The sequence below is a fragment of the Salvelinus fontinalis genome, chromosome 1 (genome assembly GCF_029448725.1).
Source record: "Salvelinus fontinalis isolate EN_2023a chromosome 1, ASM2944872v1, whole genome shotgun sequence".
Lineage (NCBI taxonomy): Eukaryota > Metazoa > Chordata > Actinopteri > Salmoniformes > Salmonidae > Salvelinus > Salvelinus fontinalis.
In genome coordinates, this window is record NC_074665.1 from 58,340,682 (window position 1) to 58,362,964 (window position 22,283).

The 22,283-nt window shown below is 41.8% G+C and overlaps 1 protein-coding gene across 5 annotated transcripts; it reads right to left on the minus strand.

Annotated features, from left to right (window-relative positions):
• Window positions 1-432: 432 nt before the first annotated feature.
• On the minus strand, window positions 433-22,063 carry LOC129858431 (serine/threonine-protein phosphatase 4 regulatory subunit 3-like). Of its 5 annotated transcripts, none has more exons than XM_055927647.1 (16): window positions 21,507-21,944; window positions 20,410-20,465; window positions 17,358-17,456; window positions 16,310-16,933; window positions 12,898-12,975; window positions 12,674-12,790; window positions 11,449-11,565; window positions 9,452-9,583; window positions 9,184-9,286; window positions 2,972-3,013; window positions 2,722-2,880; window positions 2,262-2,431; window positions 2,041-2,180; window positions 1,683-1,825; window positions 1,393-1,592; window positions 433-1,226 (listed from the first exon to the last, which is right to left on the minus strand). In XM_055927647.1, the coding sequence occupies exons 1-16, from the start codon at window positions 21,646-21,648 to the stop codon at window positions 1,128-1,130; spliced, it is 2,421 nt and encodes an 806-aa protein (XP_055783622.1). In that variant the 5' UTR covers window positions 21,649-21,944; the 3' UTR covers window positions 433-1,127. The 5 variants fall into 5 exon arrangements, with proteins under 5 accessions (XP_055783622.1, XP_055783658.1, XP_055783629.1 ...); XM_055927683.1 differs by having other exon boundaries at window positions 1,393-1,511; window positions 1,683-1,822; window positions 21,507-21,943; XM_055927654.1 differs by having other exon boundaries at window positions 1,683-1,822; window positions 21,507-21,943.
• Between the last annotated feature and the right edge of the window lie 220 nt (window positions 22,064-22,283).

Sequence of the window (22,283 nt, forward strand, 5' to 3'; positions counted from 1 at the left end):
TCACAATCTGAAAACGTATCAAATGTTTAGAATAGTGGTAGTAAATGCACATGGAGACAAACCTACACAATCTAGACATATTTGAAATGGTTACATTTGGGCACTCAGCTGTTGTACGTACTCAGACTGAAATGCTTTCCACCTTTCCCTGACATCACACTTCATCTGTCATTAGGAATGTCTATATAAAATGGCAGTAGCTGGCCTAAACCACCACTGCTGCAATTTAGGATTTAAATATGCTCTGACCCACAGGGACTGTGCTAGCAACAAAATCCATGAGTACTGAACTGGAACACTAGTATGAGAAGGGCTTGTGTCCTTTAAAAAAAAAGGACACACCTATCTGCTGGAAAAATGACTTCTCTTAACAAAGACACCTCTGGGAGCCACAGTAGGTCAAAGCCACTGAATACACACAGACTTTAGACATTCTCAGTGGGCTGCAAAAATGACTTTACTGCCGTTTAATACATGTTATTTTAAAACCAGCATTGCAACTCTTGCTTTATACAATGAATCAAATAATTGAATTAAAAGGGTGAACAGTGATCCCACCATTTGTGCAAAAGCAATACACTGGCAGGTATAGCTCTACCCTTTTAAAATCACTTAAGGGGCAAATTATTAAAAAGAAAAATAACTGTACAGTACTTTTAATAAACTCATGAATACAGGACTCCTCGCTGATGTAGGTGTGTGTGAGCCTCGGCGATGCAGCCCCAGCTTCGACGGTTGAGTCCTGCTCCTCGGAACTAAGCAACTTTGTTTTCTGTTGGTTAGTTTTTTTTTGTTAACCCTCATTTTGCCTAGTTCTCTCCACCCAACCCAAATTAACAGTTCTATGGGGTCAGCCAATCAAGCTTCCATTACTAAGCGGCTAGTCCTGCTAGCCTGACTGGCTCTCCCATTAGCCCCTGCTCCCCCTTTTGTATCGCGGCTGAGGTTTGCGTGAAGTGCTGCGTCCCTGCCGGAGCATCAGAGAAACCTTGGCACTGATCAACCTCTCTGGTCCACAGGCCAGGAAGGGGGGCGTAGGAGCAGGCTGGGAGGGTAGGCGGGAGTGGTCTCTGTCCAGTGGACTGTGACAGTGGCACAGCGGACCAAGACCAAAGGACTTCACTGGCTTATGAGCCCAGACGGGGCCGTTTCCGTGGGGACTGCTCTTCATCTTCGTCGTCCTCGTCTTCATCATCAGGGTAGTCTACAAGGCCGACCATCGCAGTCTGTCAACAAGAACACAGGTCACAGAACTCAAGTGACTAAACCCTGCGGTTTGGATAATTTTGACTATTGGGGTGGCAGATGGGGCATTTTACTACAGATTGACAGGTAAAAAGAGGATATGGCTCACCTTGGCAACTAGAATGGCAGTTGACAGGGAAAGCTCACCTTGACTACCGGGGTGGCGGGTGGCGTTGCCGACTTGGCGGGGGAGCCGTTGGGACTGGCGGCAGAGGTGGGCGAGGTGGCTGGCTTGCAGTTGGCACCGTTGGTTCCGTTGGCAGCCCCTGCAGAATGAGAGAAGGTAAACTTAAAGCTGCCAGTTGGGGTCCGCTTTGGGAAGTTCTCTTTGTTGTCACTCTCTTTAACTGCAAAGAGATGGAAATACATAGGGTGAACATACCATTCCACAAGTTGTGGGGTTGAACACACACACTGAGCAGAGTGGAGGCACTTACCTTTTTTTGCTTCCATATACTTTCCATAGCTCTCTGGGAACTCTTCCTCAGGCCTGCTTTTCTCAATAGCCTCACCATCTTCATTGAACCACATTTCCTCATCCTCGTCCTCGTCCAGCGTTCGGGCATCCCTACGATATCTGCTTGAATAACGTCAAGATTACTTTTAAGAGGCTTTATGTAAATAACCAATAAAATGTTTTAAGTCACTCGACAATGCAAAACTGCTGAAGTTACTCTGCTCAATACAAACTACTATTAAATTATATGCTATCCTCTTTGGCTGAAACAAACCACAAATTAACTTCTCCACTCTATTCTAGTTGTCCATGTCTTTGGGAGATGATGCCTTACTGACCTGTTGAGTCTCAGAGTCTGTCGGTCCTTCTCCTGCTCATATCTGCCCTTCAAGCCCTTAAAAGTCTGGACGTATTCAATGGATTCAAGTGCTTTGTAGTAGTTGTCTATAATGTGTGCTATGAGGGACTTGATATCCTCCTGTAGAGACATATAGATATTAGGGTGTATACGTGTGGTAAAATGGTAAACAGACATGTTAAAAGGTGAATATGGGCATACCACTTTGATGAACTCAAAGAGTTCAATGATGGCTGAGTTTAGGAGGTTGTATCTAGTTCCATTGTCCAGCAGAGTGTTGATGACTGGCTCAAACAGGTTCCCTTTGACAATGTAGCGGTTGTAGTACTCATCCTTCTGCCCAATTATCCTCCTCATGAAGCGCAGAGCACCTGTTAAAAGACATAACAAATCAGTACAATCAACACCTTGAAAAAAGGAGTTGAGGAAACTCCATATTGCAACTATTTACATCACAAGCAGTACATTTAAGTTATATCAATGATTATGCTCCACCCAGGAGCCAAACGTTTTTTTTTTTTTTATCATGATGTGCTTCATCAAATCATTCAATTATGAATAAACAAATTCAGTCTACTGACATACAGAATGTTTGTCAATTATTGGTGCTTCCACTATTCTTGAACACATATCCCCTCTGTAGTGTTTCCCAGTGACTCACACAGCGCAAGGAAGGTGTGTTTAGAGTTCATTAGCACCAGAACTCGTCGCAGCAGGTCCTTGTTCATAATGTAGGTCTTTATGTGGTACGTGTGGTGCTCTACACAGAACGTCAGCAGCTCCAGTATCAAAGCCAGGAGTTGGGCTGTCTGGAAATTATCTGAAAGACACAAACATGCATTTACAATAGGGAAAGAGACACTAATATAAATGAGAATTATGATTGGGAGTATCAATGTATGATTATATACCAGGACACACTGGGTTGATCTTGGTGGACCCCTCTTGCAGATCTGGAAAACACAGTAAAAGTAAAGAATATCAGTCTTACAAATGCATAAGTCTTTAACACAACACAGATCCCAACAAAGACATCATGGCCTGTCGAAATCGAATAGAATTGTATTTGTCACATTCGCCGAATACAACCAGTACAGGCTTTACTGTGAAATGCTTACTTACAAACCCTTTCCCAACAATGCCGTTAAAAATAAAACTAACAAAGACAAAGTAAATAGTAACACAATAAGCCTCATGTCTTCTTGGGTATGACGCTACAAGCTTGGTATTTGGGGAGTTCCTCCCATTCTTCTCAAGCTCTGTCAGGTTGGATGGGGAGCGTTGCTGCAGTTATTTTCAGGTCTCTCCAGAGATGTTCAATCGGGTTCTGGCTGGGCCATTCAAGGACATTCAGAGACTTGTCCGGAAGCCACTGGCTGTGTACTTAGGGTCGTTGTCCTGTTGGAAGGTGAACCTTAGCCCCAGTCTGAAGTCCTGAGTGCTCTGGAGCAGGTTATCAAGGATCTTTCTGTCCTACTGGAAGGTTCTCCCATCTCCACAGAGGAACTCTGGAGCTCTGTCAGGGTGACTATCGGGTTCTTGGTCACCTCCCTGACCAAGGCCCTTCTCCCCCGATTGCTCAATTTGGCCAGGTGGCCAGCTCTAGGAAGAGTCTTGGTGGTTCCAAACTTCATCCATTTAAGAGTGATGGAGGCCTGTGTTCTTGGGGACCTTCAATGCTGTGAAAAAATGTTGGTACCCTTCCCCAGATCTGTGCCTTGAAACAATCCTGTCTTGGAGCTCTAAGGACAAGTCCTTCGACCTCATGGCTTGGTTTTTTTTCTGTGACATGCACTGCCAACTGTTGGACCTTATATAGACAGGTGTGTGCCTTTCCAAATCATGTCCAATCAATTGAATTTACCACAAGTGGACTCCAATCAAGTTGTAGAAACATCTCAAGAATGAACAATTGAAACAGGCTGCACTTGAGCTCAATTTTAAGTCTAATAGCAAAGGGTCTGAATACTTATGTAAATAAGGTATATATATTATTTTTTGCTAAAATACCGAAGAACCTGTTTCCGCTTTGTCATTATGGGGTATTGTGCGTAGATTGGTAAAAAAAATGTATTTGATGCATTTAAGGGTAAGGCTGTAACGTAGCAAAATGTGGAAAAAGTCAATGGGTCTGAATACTTTCCGAATGCAACTATGATTGAAAAAGTCGCAAAAAAAGGCATACGCAGTTTCTTGCCTTACTGCACACAAGCTGGGCATCATTCACAAGTGATAGGCTAATATTGTCACCCAACAGACTGTTCTTGATTTAATTTTGTAGTTAGATAAATAATGTGTGAAATTTGTTTTTATTTAGAATGGACCATTATTGTGCACCTGTCTCGAAACAGGGGCGGGGGGGGGGGGGGGGGGGGGGTCACCTATGCACTTAGATAGTGAATGAAGGACGCTTTTCCCGTGGTTCATGTTCATGCCAGCCAGGTAGACTATACTCCTGTTGCAAAGAGAAGCAATGTGCTTAATAATAGCTGTAGGCCAAGCTGATGGGATCCTCTATTTAATTAGAGGCCATCAAAACTCTGTTCTCACGCAATTGCATAGCCTATAGAAATATTACGCAACATGAGCGCTCATGAGGTGTTTGATTAGATTTTCCATTACATTTGTATTAAAATGTCAAGAGTTTATTTTTTTTCAACTTGACAATAGATTGCTGAGTACCAGGCAGTTAGCAAGTTTGGGAGACTACTAATGACCATCAGCATCATCAGAGCTTGAAAATGCCTAATTACCGTGACTAAACGGTCACATGGAATTTGACTGCCATCATGACTTGTGACCGCCGGTGTGGCGGTTCACCGTTGCTTGCCTCGAAGAAAGCATAAAAAGGCATTTAGCTCGTCAGGTAGGCTTGCGTCACTGGGCAGCTTGCTGCTGGGTTTACTTTTTTAATCTGTGATCGTTTGCAAGCCCTGCCACATCCGACGACTATCAGAGCCGGTGTAGTAGGATTCAATCTTAGTCCTGTATTGACACTGCCTGTTTGACGGTTCATAGGAGGGTGTAGCAGGGGGGGAAAAAACCATAAACTTCCGGATATGTGTCCCGCTCTGTGAAAGCGGCAGCCTTTAGCTAAGTGAGGATGTTACCTGTAATCCATGGCTTCTGGTTAGGATGCACTACATGAACAAAAGTATGTGGACACCTGCACGTCGAACATATCATTCCAAAAGCACGGGCATTAATATGGAGTTGGTCCCCCCTTTGCAGCAGTAATAGCCTCCAATATTCTGGGAAGGCTTTCCACTAGATGTTGGAACATTGCTGCGGGGACTTGCTTCCATTCAGCCATAGAGAGCCTTACTGAGGTCGGGCACTAATGGTGGGCGATAAGGCCTGGCTTTTCAGTCAGCATTCCAATTCATCCCAAAGGTGTTCAATGGGGTTGAGGTCAGAGCTCTATGCATGCCAGTCAAGATCAACACCAATCTGGACAAACCATTTCTGTATGGACAACACTTTGAAAACGTGGGCATTGTCATGCTGAAAAAGGAAAGGGCCTTACCCAAACTATTGCCACAACGTTGGAAGCACAGTATCGTCTAGAATGTCATTGTATGCTGTAGTGTTAAAATTTGGGCCTAGCCCAAACCATGAAAAACAGCCCCAGACCATTATTCCCCAACCAAACTTACACAGTTGGCACTGTGCATTGGGGCAGGTAGCGTTCTCCTGGCTTCCGCCAAAGCCAGATTCACCCGTCAGACTGCCAGATGGTAAAGCGTGATTCACCACTCCAGAAAACACGTTTCCACCACTGCAGCCTACACTCGGCATTGCACAAGGTGATCTTAGGCTTGTGTGCGCCTGCTCGGCAATGGAAATCAATTTCATGAAGCTCCTGTTGAACAGTTCTTGTGCGGTCACTGCTTCCAGAGGCAGTTCGGAACTCTGTAGTCAGTGTTGCAACCGAGGACAGGCTATTTTTACATGATACAGCACTCAGCGGTCCCATTCTGTGAACTTATGTGGCCTACCACTTCGCGGCTGAGCCGTTGTTGCTCCTAGACATTCCCACTTCACAAAAACAGCACTTACACAGTTGACCAGGGCAGCTCTAGCAAAACAGAAATTTGACGAACTGACTTGTTGGAAAGGAGGAATCCTATGACGGTGACACATTGGTAGTCACTGAGCTCTTCAGTAAGGCCATTCTACTGCCAATGTTTGTCTATGGAGATTGCATGGCGGTGTGCTCGATTTTATACATCTGTCAGCAACGGTGTGTCTGAAAAAGCCGAATACATTAAATTGAAGGGGTCTCCACACACTTTTGTATATACAGTACCAGCCAAAAGTTTATACCGACTACTAATTCCAGCGTTTCCTTATTTTTACTATTTTCTACACTGTATAATAGTGAAGACATCAAAACTATGAAATAGCACATATGGAAACATTGTAGTAACCAAAAAAAAAGTGTAAAGTCAAAATATGTTTTATATTTGATATTCTTAAAAGTAGCCACCCTTTGCACAGCTTTGCAAACTCTTTGCATTCTCTCAACTAGCTTCATGAGGTAGTCACCTGGAATGCATTTCAACTAACAGGTGTGCCTAGTTAAAAGTTCATTTGTGTAATTTATTTCCTTCTTAATGTATTCGAGCCAATCAGTTGTGTTGTGACAAGGCTGGGGTGGTACACAGAAGAAAACCCTATTTGGTAAAAGACCAAGTCCATATTATGTCAAGAACAGCTCAAATAAGCAAAGAAAAATGAGTCCATCATAACTTTAAGACATAAAGGTCAGTCAATACGGAACATTTCAAGAACTTTGCAAGTTTCAATGCAGTCACAAAAACCATCAAGCGCCATGATGAAACTGACTCTCATGAAGACCGCCACAGGAAAGGAAAACCTAGTTACCTCTGCTGCAGAGGATATGTTCATTAGAGTTAGCAGCCTCTGAAATTGCATCCCAAATAAATGCTTCAGAGTTCAAGTAACAGACACATCAACATCAACTGTTCAGAGGAGACTGCATGAATCAGGCCGTCATGGTCGAATTGCTGCAAAGAACACACCACTAAAGGACACCAATAAGAAGACTTGTTTGTGTTTCTTGGCCCAAGCAATGGACATTAGACCGGTGGAAATCTGTCCATTGGTCTGATGAGTCCAAATTTGAGATTTTTGGTTTCAACCGCCGTGTCTTTGTGAGACGCAGAGTAGGTGAACGGATGATCTCCACATGTGTAGTTCCCACCGAGAAGCATGGAGGTGGTGGTGTGATTGTGCTTTGCTGGTGACATTGTCGGTGATTTATTTAGAATTCAAGGCAAATTTAACCAGCCTGGCTAGCACAGCATTCTGCAGCGATAAAACACTCCATCTGCCTTGCGCTTAGTGGGACTATCATATGTTTTTCAACAGGACAAAGACCCAACACCTCCAGGCTGTATAAGGGCTATTTGACCAAGAAGGAGAGTGATGGAGTGCTGCACTGGATGACCTGGCCTCCACAATCTCCTGACCTCAACCCAATTGAGATGGTTTGGGACGAGTTGGCCCGCAAAGTGAAGGAAAAGCAGTCAACAAGCGCTCAGCATATATGGGAACTCCTTCAAGACTGTTGGAAAAGCATTCCAGGTGAAGCTGGTTGAGAGAATGCCAAGAGTGTGCAAAGCTGGCAAAGGGTGGCTACGTTGCATAATCTAAAATATATTTTGATTTGTTAAACACTTTTTTGGTTACTACATGATTCTGTGTTATTTCATAGTTTTGATGTCTTCATTATTATTCTACAATGTAGAAAATAGTAAAAAATAAAGAAAAACCCTGGAACGAGTAGGTGTCCAAACTTTTGACTGGTACGTATAGTGCATGTACGTACGGTCACTGTGGGGACTACGTCATCGATGCACTTATGAATGAATCCAGTGACTGATGTGGTAAACTCAATGCCATCAGATGAATCCCGGAACATATTCCAATCTGTGCTAGCAAAACAGTCCTGTAGCTTAGCGTCTGCTTCATCGGACCACTTCCGTATTGAGCTCATCACTGGTACTTCCTGTTTGAGTTTTTGCTTGTAAGCAGGAATTTAGAGGATGGAGTTATGGTCAGATTTGCCAAATGGAGGGCGAGGGAGAGTTTTCTTTGTGTAGAGTAGAGGTGATGTAGAGTTTTTTTTTTGCCTCTAGTTGCACAGGAGACATGCTGGTAGGTATGAGGTAAAACAAATTTCAGTTTTCCTGCATTAAAATCCCCGGTTACTAGGAGCGTTGCATCTGGGCGAGAATTTTGTTGTTGTCTTTTTTGCTTATGGCGCTACACATCTCATTGAGTGCGGTGTTCTTTCCAGCATCAGTTTGTGGTAGTAAACAGACAGCTACGAAAAATAAAAGAAAACTCTTGGTAAATAGTGGGGTCTACAATTTATCATGAAATATTCTAACTCAGGCGAGTAGAACCTCAAGACGTCCTTAATATTAGAGATCAGGGACCAACTTGTTGACCAAGCGACGTACACCCCCTCTTCTCAGCTTACCGGATGCAGCTGTTTTATCCTGCCAATGAAAAGAAAAACCAGCTCGATTTATATTTTCCATGTCCTTGTTCAGCCACGAGTCGGTGAAACATAGCATATCACAGTTCTTCAGATCACGCTGATAGAATAGTCTTGAACGGCGCTCATCCAGTTTATTTTCCAAAGATTGCACATTGGTCAGTAGAACGTAGGGTAATGGCGACTTGTCCACTCGCCGTCGCAGTCAGGTTAGATATCCCGAACACCGACCTCTAGAGTCACTGCTTCCACCTCCTCTGAGTTATAGGGATTTGGGCCTGGTCTGGGATGAGTGTTATGTCCTTCACCTCCGATTGGTTGAAATAGAAGTCCTCATCCAAATCAAGGTTAGTAATCGTTATTTTGAAGTCCAGAAGCTCTTTTCGGTCATATTAAATGGCCAAACATTAGGCATAAAAACAAGTTAGGATCAGCGCAAAAAAGCACAACTGGTCAGGGGCCCATCCCCTCCGGCGCCATTATACTGTCCAACATAAAGCCATGCATATCCACATACAGCTGGACCTAAACACACCCATTCAAGCACGACATGAGACCATATGCATTTAGATCAAAAGGTCCCCCCCTGCTCACCTTTACAGTTCTTCTCATCTACAGTGCTGGCCAATAGAGGGACTGTGAGGACCTGCATGCAGTACTTGTAGAAGAAGCTGAGGAACTCAGTCTTCTCTGTTTTCTAATGGGATTCAAAGTAAGAAGTTGATTAGACAGTGATGCTGACATATTGCAGAGATCTTTAAAATGTATGAAAGTTTGGTACAATAATCATTAAACCCAGTGTTATGACAGAACTGTGTGTGAGTGACTGAGTGAGTGAGTGAGAGATCGGACAGGGTCTTACATTGGTGGGGGCCAGCATGTTCTCTGGGTCGATCAATGTGCGTAGAAGCCCCATAAGCTGCACAGCACCACCCAACTCAGGGTCCGAGTCACAGATCATCTGCTTTATCACCACGTTGATCAGCAGCACATCCTAATGCACACAGAGAGGAACTTTGAGCCGCAACACCCACAGGGAACCTTGAACTTCCTAAACATCTAATCACTGAAAAAGATCCGGAAAATATATGCTTGGGTAAACATAACACCTATTATAAGGAACAGTTCAATTAGCATTTTATAGTGCCCTGAGAAAGTACACACCCCCCTTGGCCTTTTCCTATTTTGTTGTATTACAACCTGTAATTTAATTAGATATTTTTTTGGATTTCATGTAAATGGTTATACACAAAATAGTCCAAATTGGTGAAGTGAAATGAAAAAAACAACTTGTTTCAAAAAATTTATTAAAAAAATGTAAAACCGAAAAGTGGTGCGTGCATCACTCCCTTTGTTATGAAGCCCCTAAATAAGATCTCCTGCAACAAATACCTTCAGAAGTCCAATAATTCGTTTTTAAAAAGTCCACATGTGCAATCTAAGTGTCACATGACCTGTCACATGAGCTCAGTATATATACACCTGTTCTGAAAGGCCCCAGAGTCTTCAACACCACTAAGCAAGGGGCACCACCAAGCAAGAGGTACTATGAAGATCAAAGAGCTCTTCAAACAGGTCAGGGACAAAGTTGTAGAGAAGTACAGATCAGGGTTGGGTTATAAAAAAATATCAGAAACTTTGAACATCCCAGCACCATTAAATCCATTATTTTAAAAAATGGAATAGGATAGGGCACCACAACAAACCTGCCGAGAGAGGGCCGCCCACCAAAACTCACGGACCAGGCAAGGAGGGCATTAATCAGAGAGGCAACAAAGGGACTAAAGATAACCCTGAAGGAGCTGCAAAGCTCCACAGCGGAGATTGGAGTATCTGTCCATAGGACCACTTTAAGCCCTACACTCCACAGAGCTGGGCTTTACGAGAGAGTGGCCAGAAAAAAATAAGCAAACATGTTTGGTGTTCGCCAAAAGGCATGTGGGAGACTCCCCAAACATATGGAAGCAGGTACTCTGGTCAGATGAGACTACATTTTAGCTTTTTGGCCATCAAAGAAAATGCTATGTCTGGCACAAACCCAACACCTCTCATCCCCCTGAGAACATCATCCCTACAGTGAAGCATGTTGGGGGCAGCATCACACTGTGGGGATGTTTTTCCATCGGCAGGGACTGGCGGGAAATTCTTGAGGGAAACCTGTTTCAGTCTTCCAAAGATTTGAGACTGGGACGGAGGTTCACCTTCCAGCAGGACAATGACCCTATGCATACTGCTAAAGCAACTCAAATGGTTTAAGTGGAAACATTTAAATGTCTTGGAATGGCCTAGTCAAAGCCCAAACCTCAATCCAATTGAGAATCTGTGGTATGACATAAAGATTGCTGTACATCAGCGGAACCCATCCAACTTGAAGGAGCTGGAGCAGTTTTGCCTTGAAGAATGGGCAAAAATCCCAGTGGCTTGATGTGCCAAGCTTATAGAGACATACCCCAAGTGACTTGCAGCTGTAATTGCTGCTAAAGTTGGCTCTACAAAGTATTGATTTTCGGGGGGTTAATAGTTAAGCACGCTCAAGTTCTGTTTTTTGTCTTATTTCTTGTTTGTTCACAATAAAAAATATTTTGCATCTTCAAAGTGGTAGGCATGTGTAAATCAAATGATACAAACTCCCCAACAAAATATATATTTTAATTCCAGGTTGCAAGGCAACAAAATAGGAACAATTCCACGAGGATGAATACTTTCGCAAGCCACTGTACATTTTACTAGGTAAATAATCATGCCTTTATTTACATAATCACAGCTCCATATGACACCTAGATGTGGCAGAGAAATTTGCCCACCAGTGTCACATTTCATGTAGACCTAGTTATATGACAAGGTTGATGCTATACTTACATCATCAGTCTGCTGTGGCTCCTGCATAACAAACTCCCGGACCATGGAGGGGCTGAACTCCACCAGATAGGAGAAGATATCTGTGGCTGCAGCCCTCACCTGCAGGTCATCCATACCCTGTGGAGACGGTGAGACACAAACTGATAGTGTGCTCAAACTAATAACTCATTCAGCGCCATCAAGGTGTTTCTTTAGGGCACATGTGTCAAACTCATTCCACTGAGGGCAGATTGTCTGTGGGTTTTCACTCCTCCCTTGGACTTGATTCATGAATTAAGGTCACTGATTATTAAGCAGTGGTGTAAAGTACTTAAGTAGTACTTTAAAGTATTTTTACTTAAGTCGTTTTTTGGGGTATCTGTACTTTATATTTGACTACTTTCACTTCACTACATCCCTAAAGAATATTATTTACTTTTTACTCCATACATTTTCCCTGGCACACAAAAGTACTAGTTACAATTTGAATGCTTAGCAGTATAAGGAAAAAGGTCAAATTCACACAATTATCAAGAGAACATCCCTGGTCATCCCTACTGCCTCTGATCAGGTTGACTCACAAAACACAAATTATTCATTTGTAAATTACGTCTGAATGTTTGAGTGTGCCCCTGGCTGTCAAAAAACCTAAAGGAAATTGTGCCGCCTGGTTTGCTAAATATAAGGAATTTGATGGATAGCATCTACTTGTACTTTTCCTTAAGTATGACAAGTGAGTACTTTCCCCATCACTGTACTGAAGTACATTTAAAATCAGATACTACTTGAGTAAAAGTCTAAAGTCTAAGTATTTTACTGTGTTACATTAATATAAAATGACTCAAGTAAAAGTATCTTTACTTTTACTCAAGTATGACAATTGAGTACCTTTTCCGCCTCTGTTATTATGTAACTCCCATCACTTGGTTGTCTAGGTCTTAATTGAAAGGAAAAAACAAAAACCAGCAGACACTAGGCCCTCCACGGAATGAGTTTGACACCCATGCTTTAGGGGCTCAGGAGCCTGGTGCAAACTGGACTGACTTAATACCTTTAGTTCAGGGTTAAGAGACATACTGTTACATACATTTTGACGTGCTTCCAAGATGCAGCCCTTGAAGTTGAGATGGCATTTCACATTCAAGGGTTCAAGAGAACTTTGTCACATCAAAATGTCTAGGACAAATATGCAAAACCTGTTTGACATTTAATACGCACATGCATACAGTAGTAAAACCATTCATACCATGACTATTTCAAGAGCAGGAAGAATGCCTAGATTCGCCAGAGTCTTGAAGAAAGCATCTCTATTTTGCGGTTGCAAGGTTTGTGAAAAAGCACAAAATTCTTTGAAAAAGTTCACCTGTGAAGAGGAAGGAAAACAGAGGACAGTATGTCACTGAAACCTTCATGGCATTAAAGCTTAGTATTTGCATGCTTTTAATTAAACAATTTGATCATTCAACTTACTAGTTCCCGCCTTTTACCGTCATCTGTCGCTTCATCTGTTAGCTGTGCAAAGACTTCAGTTAAGAACTTCTCATCCTCCTGTAGTGCAAGGCAGGGATAAAAAGTTTACAAAAACATACTGCATCACAGTTTGTGGTCATGTTGAAAAAGCACCAGGACTTTACGTACTTCATTATGAAGTCGACAAACCTTAGCCAAAAGCAGTAAAAGTAAGCATGTTTTATAATCGGTGGTTCGATGTGAAAGGAGAGACGAAAGGAGACAAATTGCCAAGAAGTGTTGTGGAACAAACAGCAGACTGAAGACGGCTGCAGCCAACATGGTTGAGCCTGTCTCCGTGGTAACATGGACTCAGGACCTTGTCCCGAAGCTACCGACAGCATCACCTCCTCCATGCTTCACAGAACCACACATGCGGAGATCATCCGTTCACCTACTCTGTGTCTCACAAAGACATGGCGGTTGGAACCAAAAATGTCAAATTTGGACTAATCGGAGCAAAGAACAGATTTCCACCGGTCTCATGTCCATTGCTCCCATTTCTTGGCCCAAGCAAGTCTCTTCTTATTATTGGTGTCCTTTAGTAGTGGTTTCATTGCAGCAATTCGACGATGAAGGCCTGATTCACGCAGTCTCCTCTGAACAGTTGATGTTGAGATGTGTCTGTTACTTGAACTCTGTGAAACATTTATTTGGGATGCAATTTCTGAGGTGCAGTAAACTCTAATGAACGTATCCTCTGAAGCAGAGGTAACTCTGGGTCTTCCATTCTTGTGGCGGTCCTCATGAGAGCCAGTTTCATCATAGCGCTTGATGGTTTTTGCGACTGCAGTTGTAGAAACGTCCAAAGTTCTTGAAATGTTCTGTATTGACTGACCTTTATGTCTTAAAGTAATGGACTGTGGTTTCTCTTTGCTTATTTGAGCTGTTCTTGCCATAATATGGACTTGTTTTTTTACCAAATAGGGCTTCCTTCTGCATACCACCCCTACCTTGTCACAACACAACTGATTTGCTCAAACGCATTAAGGTGTTAAAAGTTAATTTGAGAAATTTCTTTCCAAGGCACAATTTTTAATTGTGACTACCTCATGAAGCTGGTTGAGATAATGCCAAGTGAGTTCTCAAGGCAAAAAGGTGACTACTTCGAATAATCTCAAATATATGTTGATTTGTTTACTACATGATTCCATGTGTTATTTCATAGTTTTGATGTCTTCACTATTATACAATATAGAAAATAGTAAAAATAAAACCCCTTGAATGTGAAGCTGTGTCCAAACTTTTGACTGGTACTGTACATACATACACACAGTGCATTCAGAAAGTATTCAAACCCCCTTCAAAACTTGTCCCGAAGCTACTCCTGCGCTATCTTGGCTGTGTACTCAGGGTCTTTGGCCTGTTGGAAGGTGAACCTTCAAATACAATTTTATTGGTCACACACATATTTAGCAGATGTTAGCGAAATGCTTGTGTTCCTAGCTCCAACAGTGCAGTAGCATCTAACAATTCACAACAATACACACACATCCAAAAGTACAATTATGGAATTAATAAAGACAAATATTTAATTGAGCATTGACTAAAATACAGTAGAATAGAATACAGTATACACATAAGATGACTGGGAGACTAGTCTGGACCTTCACCCCAGTAGGTCTTGAGCGCTCTGGATCAGGTTTTCATCAAGGATCTCTGTACGTTGCTCAGTTCATCTTTTCCTCGATCCTGACTAAACTCCCAGTCCTTGCCGCTGAAAAACATACCCACAGCATGAGGCTGCCACCACCAAGCTTCACCGTAGGGATGGTGCCAGGTTTCCTCCATATGTGACGCTTGGCATTCAGGTCAAACAGTTCAATGTTGGTTTCATCAGACCAGAGAATCTTGTTTTTCATGGTGAGAGTCATTTAGGTACCTTTTGGCAAACTCCAAGTGGGCTGTCATGTGCCTTTTACTGAGGAGTGGCTTCTGTCTGGCCACTCGACCATAAAGGCCTGATTGGTGGAGTACTGCAGAGCTGGTTGTCCTTCTGGAAGGTTCTCCCATCTCCACATAGGTACTCTGGAGCTCTGTCAGTGTGACCATAGGGTTCTTGGTCACCTCCCTGACCAAGGTCCTTCTCCCCCGATTGCTCAGGTTGGCTCTCGCGGCCAGCTCTAGGAAGTGCCTTTGTGGTTCCAAACGGCTTCCATTTAAGAATGGAGGCCACTGTGTTCTTGGTGACCTACAAAGCTGCAGACATTTTTTGGTACCCTTGCCACAATCCTGTCTCGGAGCTTTACGGACAATTCCTTCAACCCCATGGCTTGGTTTTTGCTCTCACATACACTGTCAAATGTAGGACTTTAGCCCTGACCTCAACCCCATTGAACACCTTTGGGATCAATTTGAATGCCGACTGTGAGCCAGGCCTAATTGCCCAACATCAGTGTCTGACCTCACCAATGCTTGTGGCTGAATGAAAGCAAGTCTCTGCAGCAATGTTGCAACATCTAATGGAAAGCCTCCCCAGAAGAGTGGAGGCTGTTATAGGAGCAAAGCGGGGACCAACTCCATATTAATGGCCATGAGATGTTCGACGAGCAGGTGTCCACATACTTTTGGCCATGTAGTGTATATAAAAAAATTCTATTTCCCTTTGCATGATTATAAAACAGTGACCGTGGTCATTTTACTGACAAATATCCATCATCCAAAAACTCATGACTGTCACATCCCTAACCAAGTCCCTCTTGAACTTCTAAACTTGTATAATTATATTGCGAAGTGCCAACAAGGGAACTTAAATGTAAATCGTGCCACAACCTCATTGTTGTTAATGTGAGATCATAGACAAACATCAGGGCCTGTTGATTTCAGATTAGATACCTTGATTAAAATTGAAGATAACCTATCAACTACAAACCATTTCAACAATAGAGCCAAAGACAAGCAGTTTGATATAGAACTAATCCTTAGAGAAGTCACAAGCATTGATTTACAATACTGCAGACAAAAGCAGCAAAAACATATTTTATGACATTCCATTACTGTTAAATAAAATACATTCATAAAGTTAATAATTTCCAGGTTGATGACAACAGCAGAATATCACATACATGTAATGATTACAATTGATGTTCAAATCTGAAGATGGAGGGAATGTTTCATACTTTTCACAGGAAAATAAAACCACCAGCAGAAAAACATCATCATCTACATTGACAATGGTGTGAAAGTTTGTGATATGTAGTGAGTTAAGTGATTGTGCTTTATTACCTTCACTGAACACACTAAAATGTAACCTGTTAAACTGAAAACACCAGAGCTGAAGAGGCAGTGCAGACAACACAAACGGATTTCTAGTCAAGAACGGCAAAATGGAAGAGAACATTTTCTGAGGGTTCTGTGGTTTGCAGTAACTCACCTGCAGCATGCTGACTATCTCCACCTTGTTGAAGAAAATAAAGGATGTGAGGGTGGAAAGGAAGTTCTCCTCGAAGACAGAAGGTGTGGGCAGGATGATGTCCTGGATGTACTGCACCCGGTACGTCTGGTGAATCTTTTGCCGCAGCTCTGAGTCCGTGATGGGGATTACCTCCTTGAACTTGGCCGTCTTGGTGAGGAACTCCCGGTGCTTTTTAGGCTGCACCAGCGACGGATCAAACTCCAGACAGCCAACCACATCCATGATACAGTCGTCCGAGAACATGACCTCGAATAGAGCCGCCTTGTTGAGGAACAACACTCCACGTATAATCTCATACAGATGGTGTAGGCCCTCCCGGTTGTCGAGGTCCTCGCACACCTGGAAGAGCTGCAGCAGCTTCTTCATGTAACCTTCGCTCATAAGGGCCAGGGCCAGCTTCTCCCGGCGGATGGGCGAGGACAGGACAGAGGTCACAAGGTCAGCGATCTCCTCTAGCCGGGCCAGTTCGCATGGAGGCAGCTCCACTAGGTGGCTGGTCTCTGGCATCTCCTCGAAGCGCTCCTCCTCAGACTCATCGATGGGGTCCTGGGTGATCTCCAGCGCAGGGTCTTTCCCTTGCACCTGGGGAGGAAAGACACGGGGCCACATGTAAGAACTACTGAGAGAAAGACTTTAGTCCCGCATTGCTAAGGAGAAAATTCAGTTACATGATATTCTATACTTAATTATTAAATGGCTTAGTTTTGTAAGAGACATGTATTTGTTTGTTTACTGCCCCCCAAAGAAAACCAGTGACCTAAGCACAGACATGGCTATTCATAGTACTGGGGCTTAAAATAACAAGAAAATACAGTACAATCAGTTGCTCTAGACAATGTGCTATTGCAAAAGGATGTTGTTTAACTTATTTGTGTACATGCGTCACCAACAGTAGTGACATGTAGTATTAAGTGTGCTTTCTGGTACCATAAAAAGACTAACGAGCATAGTAGTGTATCCTAAACTTTACACTGAATTACAAAACCGTATAAACACGGTACAATACCTGACATATCTTTTCCCAGATTTCATCGCAGCCAGCTTTTTCCTGAAAACTCAGGGCCAGATCATAGTTCTCTGCTTCTGACCACACAATCAGGGTGTCCTGAGGGGAAAAACCATTCTCATAATCAAGTTGAAAAAACATATTTTCATAACATGAAATTTGTAAATCTGGTCTTTGCATAAATGTAAAAATAATAATAATAATAATCTCAAATTAACTGCAACTGTACACATGCAGAATTCTTTAGATACATAAGGATGAGCCATAGACTACTCTCTGCTTCCACACGGCAAGCTGTACTGGTGCATTAAGTCTGACACCAACAGGCTCCTGAACAGCTTCGATCCCCAAGCCACAAGACTGCTAAATAGCTAACAAAATGGCTACACAGACTGAGTTGACCCGTGCATTTTTGCACCGTCTCTGTGTACACTACTGGGACTCTACACACTAGAGGTCGACCGATTATGATTTTTCAACGCCGATACCGATTGGAGGACCAAAGAAAGCCGATACGAATTAATTGGACAAATTATTTATTTATATTTGTAATAATGACAATTACAACAATACTGAATGAACACTTATTTTAACTTAATATAATACATCAATAAAATCAATTTAGTCTCAAATAAATAATGAAACATGTTCAATTTGGTTTAATGATATGCAAAAACAAAGTGTTGGAGAAGAAAGTAAAAGTGCAATATGTGCCATGTAAAAAAGCTAACGTTTCAGTTCCTTGCTCAGAACATATGAAAGCTGGTGGTTCCTTTTAACATGAGTCTTCAATACTCCCAGGTAAGAAGTTTTAGGTTGTAGTTATTATAGGAATTATATGACTATTTCTCTCTATAGCATTTGTATTTCATATACCTTTGACTATTGGATGTTCTAATAGGTACTTTAGTATTGCCAGACCAATCTCGGGAGTTGATAGGCTTGAAGTCATAAACAGCGCAATGCTTGAAGCATAGCGAAGAGCTGCTGGCAAATGCAGGAAAGTGCTGTTTGAATGAATGCTTACGAGCATGCTGCTGCCTACCACCGCTCAGTCAGACTGCTCTATCAAATCATAGACTTCATTTTAATATAATAACACACAGAAAAACGAGCCTTAGATCATTAATATGGTCAAATCCGGAAACTATCATTTCAAAAAACAAAACGTTTATTCTTTCAGTGAAATACGGAACCGTTCCATATTTTATCTAACGGTGGGCATCCCTAAGTCTAAATATTGCTGTTACATTGCACACCCGTCAATATTATGTCATAATTATGTACAATTCTGGCAAATTAATTACGGTCTTTGTTAGGAAAAAATGGTCTTCACACAGTTTGCAACGAGCCAGGCGGCCCAAACTGCTGCATACACCCCAACTCTGCTTGCACAGAACACAAGAGAAGTGACAATTTCCCTAGTTAAAAGAAATTCATGTTAGCAGGCAATATTAATTAAATATGCAGGTTTAAAAATTTGTGTATTGATTTTAAGAAAGGCATTGATGTTTATGGTTAAGTACACATTGGTGCAACGACAAAGTTTTTTTTTTTTGCGAATGCTCTTGTTAAATCACCTGTTTGACGAAGTAGGCTATGATTCAATGATAAATTAACAGGCACTGCATCGATTATATACAACGCAGGACAAGCTAGATAAACTAGTAATATCATCAACCATGTGTAGTGAACTAGTGATTATGTTAAGATTGATTGTTTTTTATAAGATAAGTGTAATGCTAGCTAGCACCTTGACTCCTTGCTGCACTCACATAACAGGTAGTCAGCCTGTCACGCAGTCTCCTCGTGGAGTGCAATGTAATTGGCCATAATCGGTGTCCAAAAATGCCAATTACAGATTGTTATGAAAACTTGAAATCGGCAATACATTATCGGCCAAGCCGATTAATCAGTTGACCTCTACTACACACTAATTTATACCGACTACACACACCACCATAATTTACACCGCTGCTACTCTGTTTAGCATACATGCTGATACCTAGTCAACTAACCCATATACATATCTACCTTTATCACTCCAATATTCCTACATATTGTAAATACGGTATTGGAACTAACCCATTATATAGCTTATTTTCTTGTGTTCTTATTTCTTGTGTGTTTTTGTTCTGTTTGGGGCAATCCAATAGAACACATTTCTGAATACCACTCTCCATACTTTCAAGCATAGTGGTGGCTGCATCATGTTATGGGTGTGCTCATAATAGTTAAGGACTGGTGAGTTTTCAGGATAAATAGAAACTGAGCAGTCACAGACAAAATCGTAGAGAAAAACCTTGTCCAGTCTCTTTACACCAGACACTGTGAGACGAATGCACCTTACAATAGGCCAAATCTACACGAGTTGCTTACCAAGAAGACAGTGGATGTTCCTGAGTTACAGTTTTGACTTAAATCGGCTTGAAAAACCTATGGCAAAACTTGAAAATGGTTGTCTAGCAATGATCAACAACCAATTTAACAGAGCATGAAGAATTTAGAAAATAATGCGCAATCAATATGTTGATTCTAACATGTATTGAATTACGTAAATGAGATATTTCTTAATTTAATTTTCAATAAATGTGCTTACCTTTCTAAAAACATGTTTTCACTTTGTCATTATGGAATATTGTGTGTAGATGGGTGAGAAAAAAATATATACTTGATGCTTTTTTAAATTCAGGCTGTAACAACAAAATGTGGAATAAGTACACAGAGCAGTCCATTATAGACAGGTTGACAAATTGTCATGAGCTTTTATAGACAGGTTGACATATTGTCATGAGCTTTGTCCAGGAGGCAGAACTGAGCGATTTCCCCATAGGTCAGCTGCAAAGCCAAAATGTGCTACATTGTAAAAATTCATGAAAACAAACATTTGCTTTTTGGTCAGGGTTAGGCATTAGAGTTAGCAGTGTGGTTAAGGTTAGCTTTCAAATCAGATTGTATTACTGTGGCTGTGCCAGCTAGTGCCCACTGCCTCCAGAACAAGACTAATGACGAAAAAACGCTAACCTACCCGTTATAGAGGCAGAATACTCACTTGTTGTTTCTGATATGCAGTATTTGGGCTGATTTTAGACTCCAGGAGAAGTGAGCCTAAAAGACAAATGGGAATTTAGTTAGCTACCCACTATCTTATTGAAATAATTAGTTGATGCCTAAATGTTCGCAAAATGGGTGTGAAAGAACATGTTCTTCAAATAAGACAGATGTAACTAATTGTCAGTCTTACTGCTGAAACCTAAACACCACACCTTTACTAACATGAACTGTGCATGTAAACATGGACAACTACCCATAAATTAGCTTACATAATGTGTATGTTTTTGACTGGCAAGCAAATGTCCCTTTATCTATTACCGAGTAAGCCAAGTGAGTTTACTAGCTGGTTAACGTTAATTATCTAGCCAGCTGACTAACATTGGACCAGGTAACGTTAGTTAACTAACGTTAGCTGGATATAGTACTTTTAAACTGTACCGAAGGTTAACTAGTTACTGTACCAAAATAGCTATAAACAAATAATTGAAAGGAAAACAGGATTACAAAGCAAGTCAGTTAAACCACACTTTACTTCCAAGCATTGGCTAGCTAGCCATCCAACTAGGTTAGTTAGCTAACAAGCTGGTTTGAGTAAATAATGTTAGTTAACGTTAGATAACTAAAACGAATCAATAAACAGCTAACGTTAATTAGCTAACGAGCTACCTAAAGCAATTTGTTTTGATGATTTGTATTTGATCTTAAAGCCCAACCACCAATAACATTAGCTAGCGTTAATACAAGTAAACGTTTAAATGTGTTAGCTAACTAACGTTAAATAGATACCATTAGCTAGTTAACGGTAGCCAACTAGCATTAGCAATAGTGTGATGGCTAGAATAACTAATTCACAACGGCAGCAGTTACTGTAACGTTACGCTACTAACGTTAGCTAGCTAGTTCAGTTGGTGGTTTAACGTTAGTTAGTTACAGTCGCCAATTGTTCGCAAACTAGTTAGCGATATTGATTTATTGAATTTGCGGCCTGTTAATGTTACCAGCCAACTAGATAGCTGCGTTACGAACAAAACAAACATGCGACGAGCTAACGTTATCTGACCATCTACTAATAAGATATGTTAGCTAACAACTCACCGTCGGATTCGGCCCGAACTAATAATGATATTCCCTTCAGTCGTTCGACAAAGGTAGACGAGACATGTCCTGTGCCCCTATCATCCCACTGTCGGTCTTCATTCAGCGTATATACTTTCACACGCCGCCGAGTATCCGACATGGTTACTTGAACGGAAAAGCTAACAATCTAACGTTAGCTAGCCACTAGTTCACTATTTCAAATAGTTGCCTAGCTATTTTCTTATCCCCGAACTTCAAACTTTGTTTCTACCCGCATGTTTTGCAATAATGTGCTAAAACGTAAAGCTAATTCACGAGCATATTACGATGATGATTATTTTCCCCGCAGAATGCCGGATTTCTAGCTATCTAACTGTACAATTCACCGTTGAAAACACAACAACTACGACGGCCTCTTCACTATCATCCAGAGACCGCCATCTTGTAATCCGATCTTGTCTTTTTCTTCCCTACGTCAATCAAACGGTTACCGCCGCGGGGTCTCCTCCGAGGGGCTACGGAAACCGGTGTGTCCCACGCCACATTCGCGCCGCCCAAAAGTCCCCCGCCCTCTCCTTCCATTGAAAATGAATGGGAAGCGGTGTTTCACCGCGCGGTACCGCGTGCTAGTGTACACGGGGCGTTATTGTGGCAATATCGAAACCGACAGACCTGTTACAGAGTCTGTCCTTGGCAAAAAAAAATATATACAATAATGCTGTTGATTTCAATAAAAGATGTCAACTCTAAATATTGTAGAACTAAAACAATGAGTATGTAGAAGTTTGGAATATG

What these genes read in the sequence shown, in the direction of transcription:
- LOC129858431 (XM_055927647.1), bottom strand. Translation starts at nt 21,648, where the DNA reads ATGTCGGATACTCGGCGGCGTGTGAAAGTATATACGCTGAATGAAGAC. An exon ending in ACATGCTGGCCCCCACCAAT is followed by an intron (nt 9,287 to 9,451) that starts GTAAGACCCTGT and finishes GAATCCCATTAG; the next exon opens with AAAACAGAGAAGACTGAGTT. An exon ending in GTATATGGAAGCAAAAAAAG is followed by an intron (nt 1,593 to 1,682) that starts GTAAGTGCCTCC and finishes ATCTCTTTGCAG; the next exon opens with TTAAAGAGAGTGACAACAAA.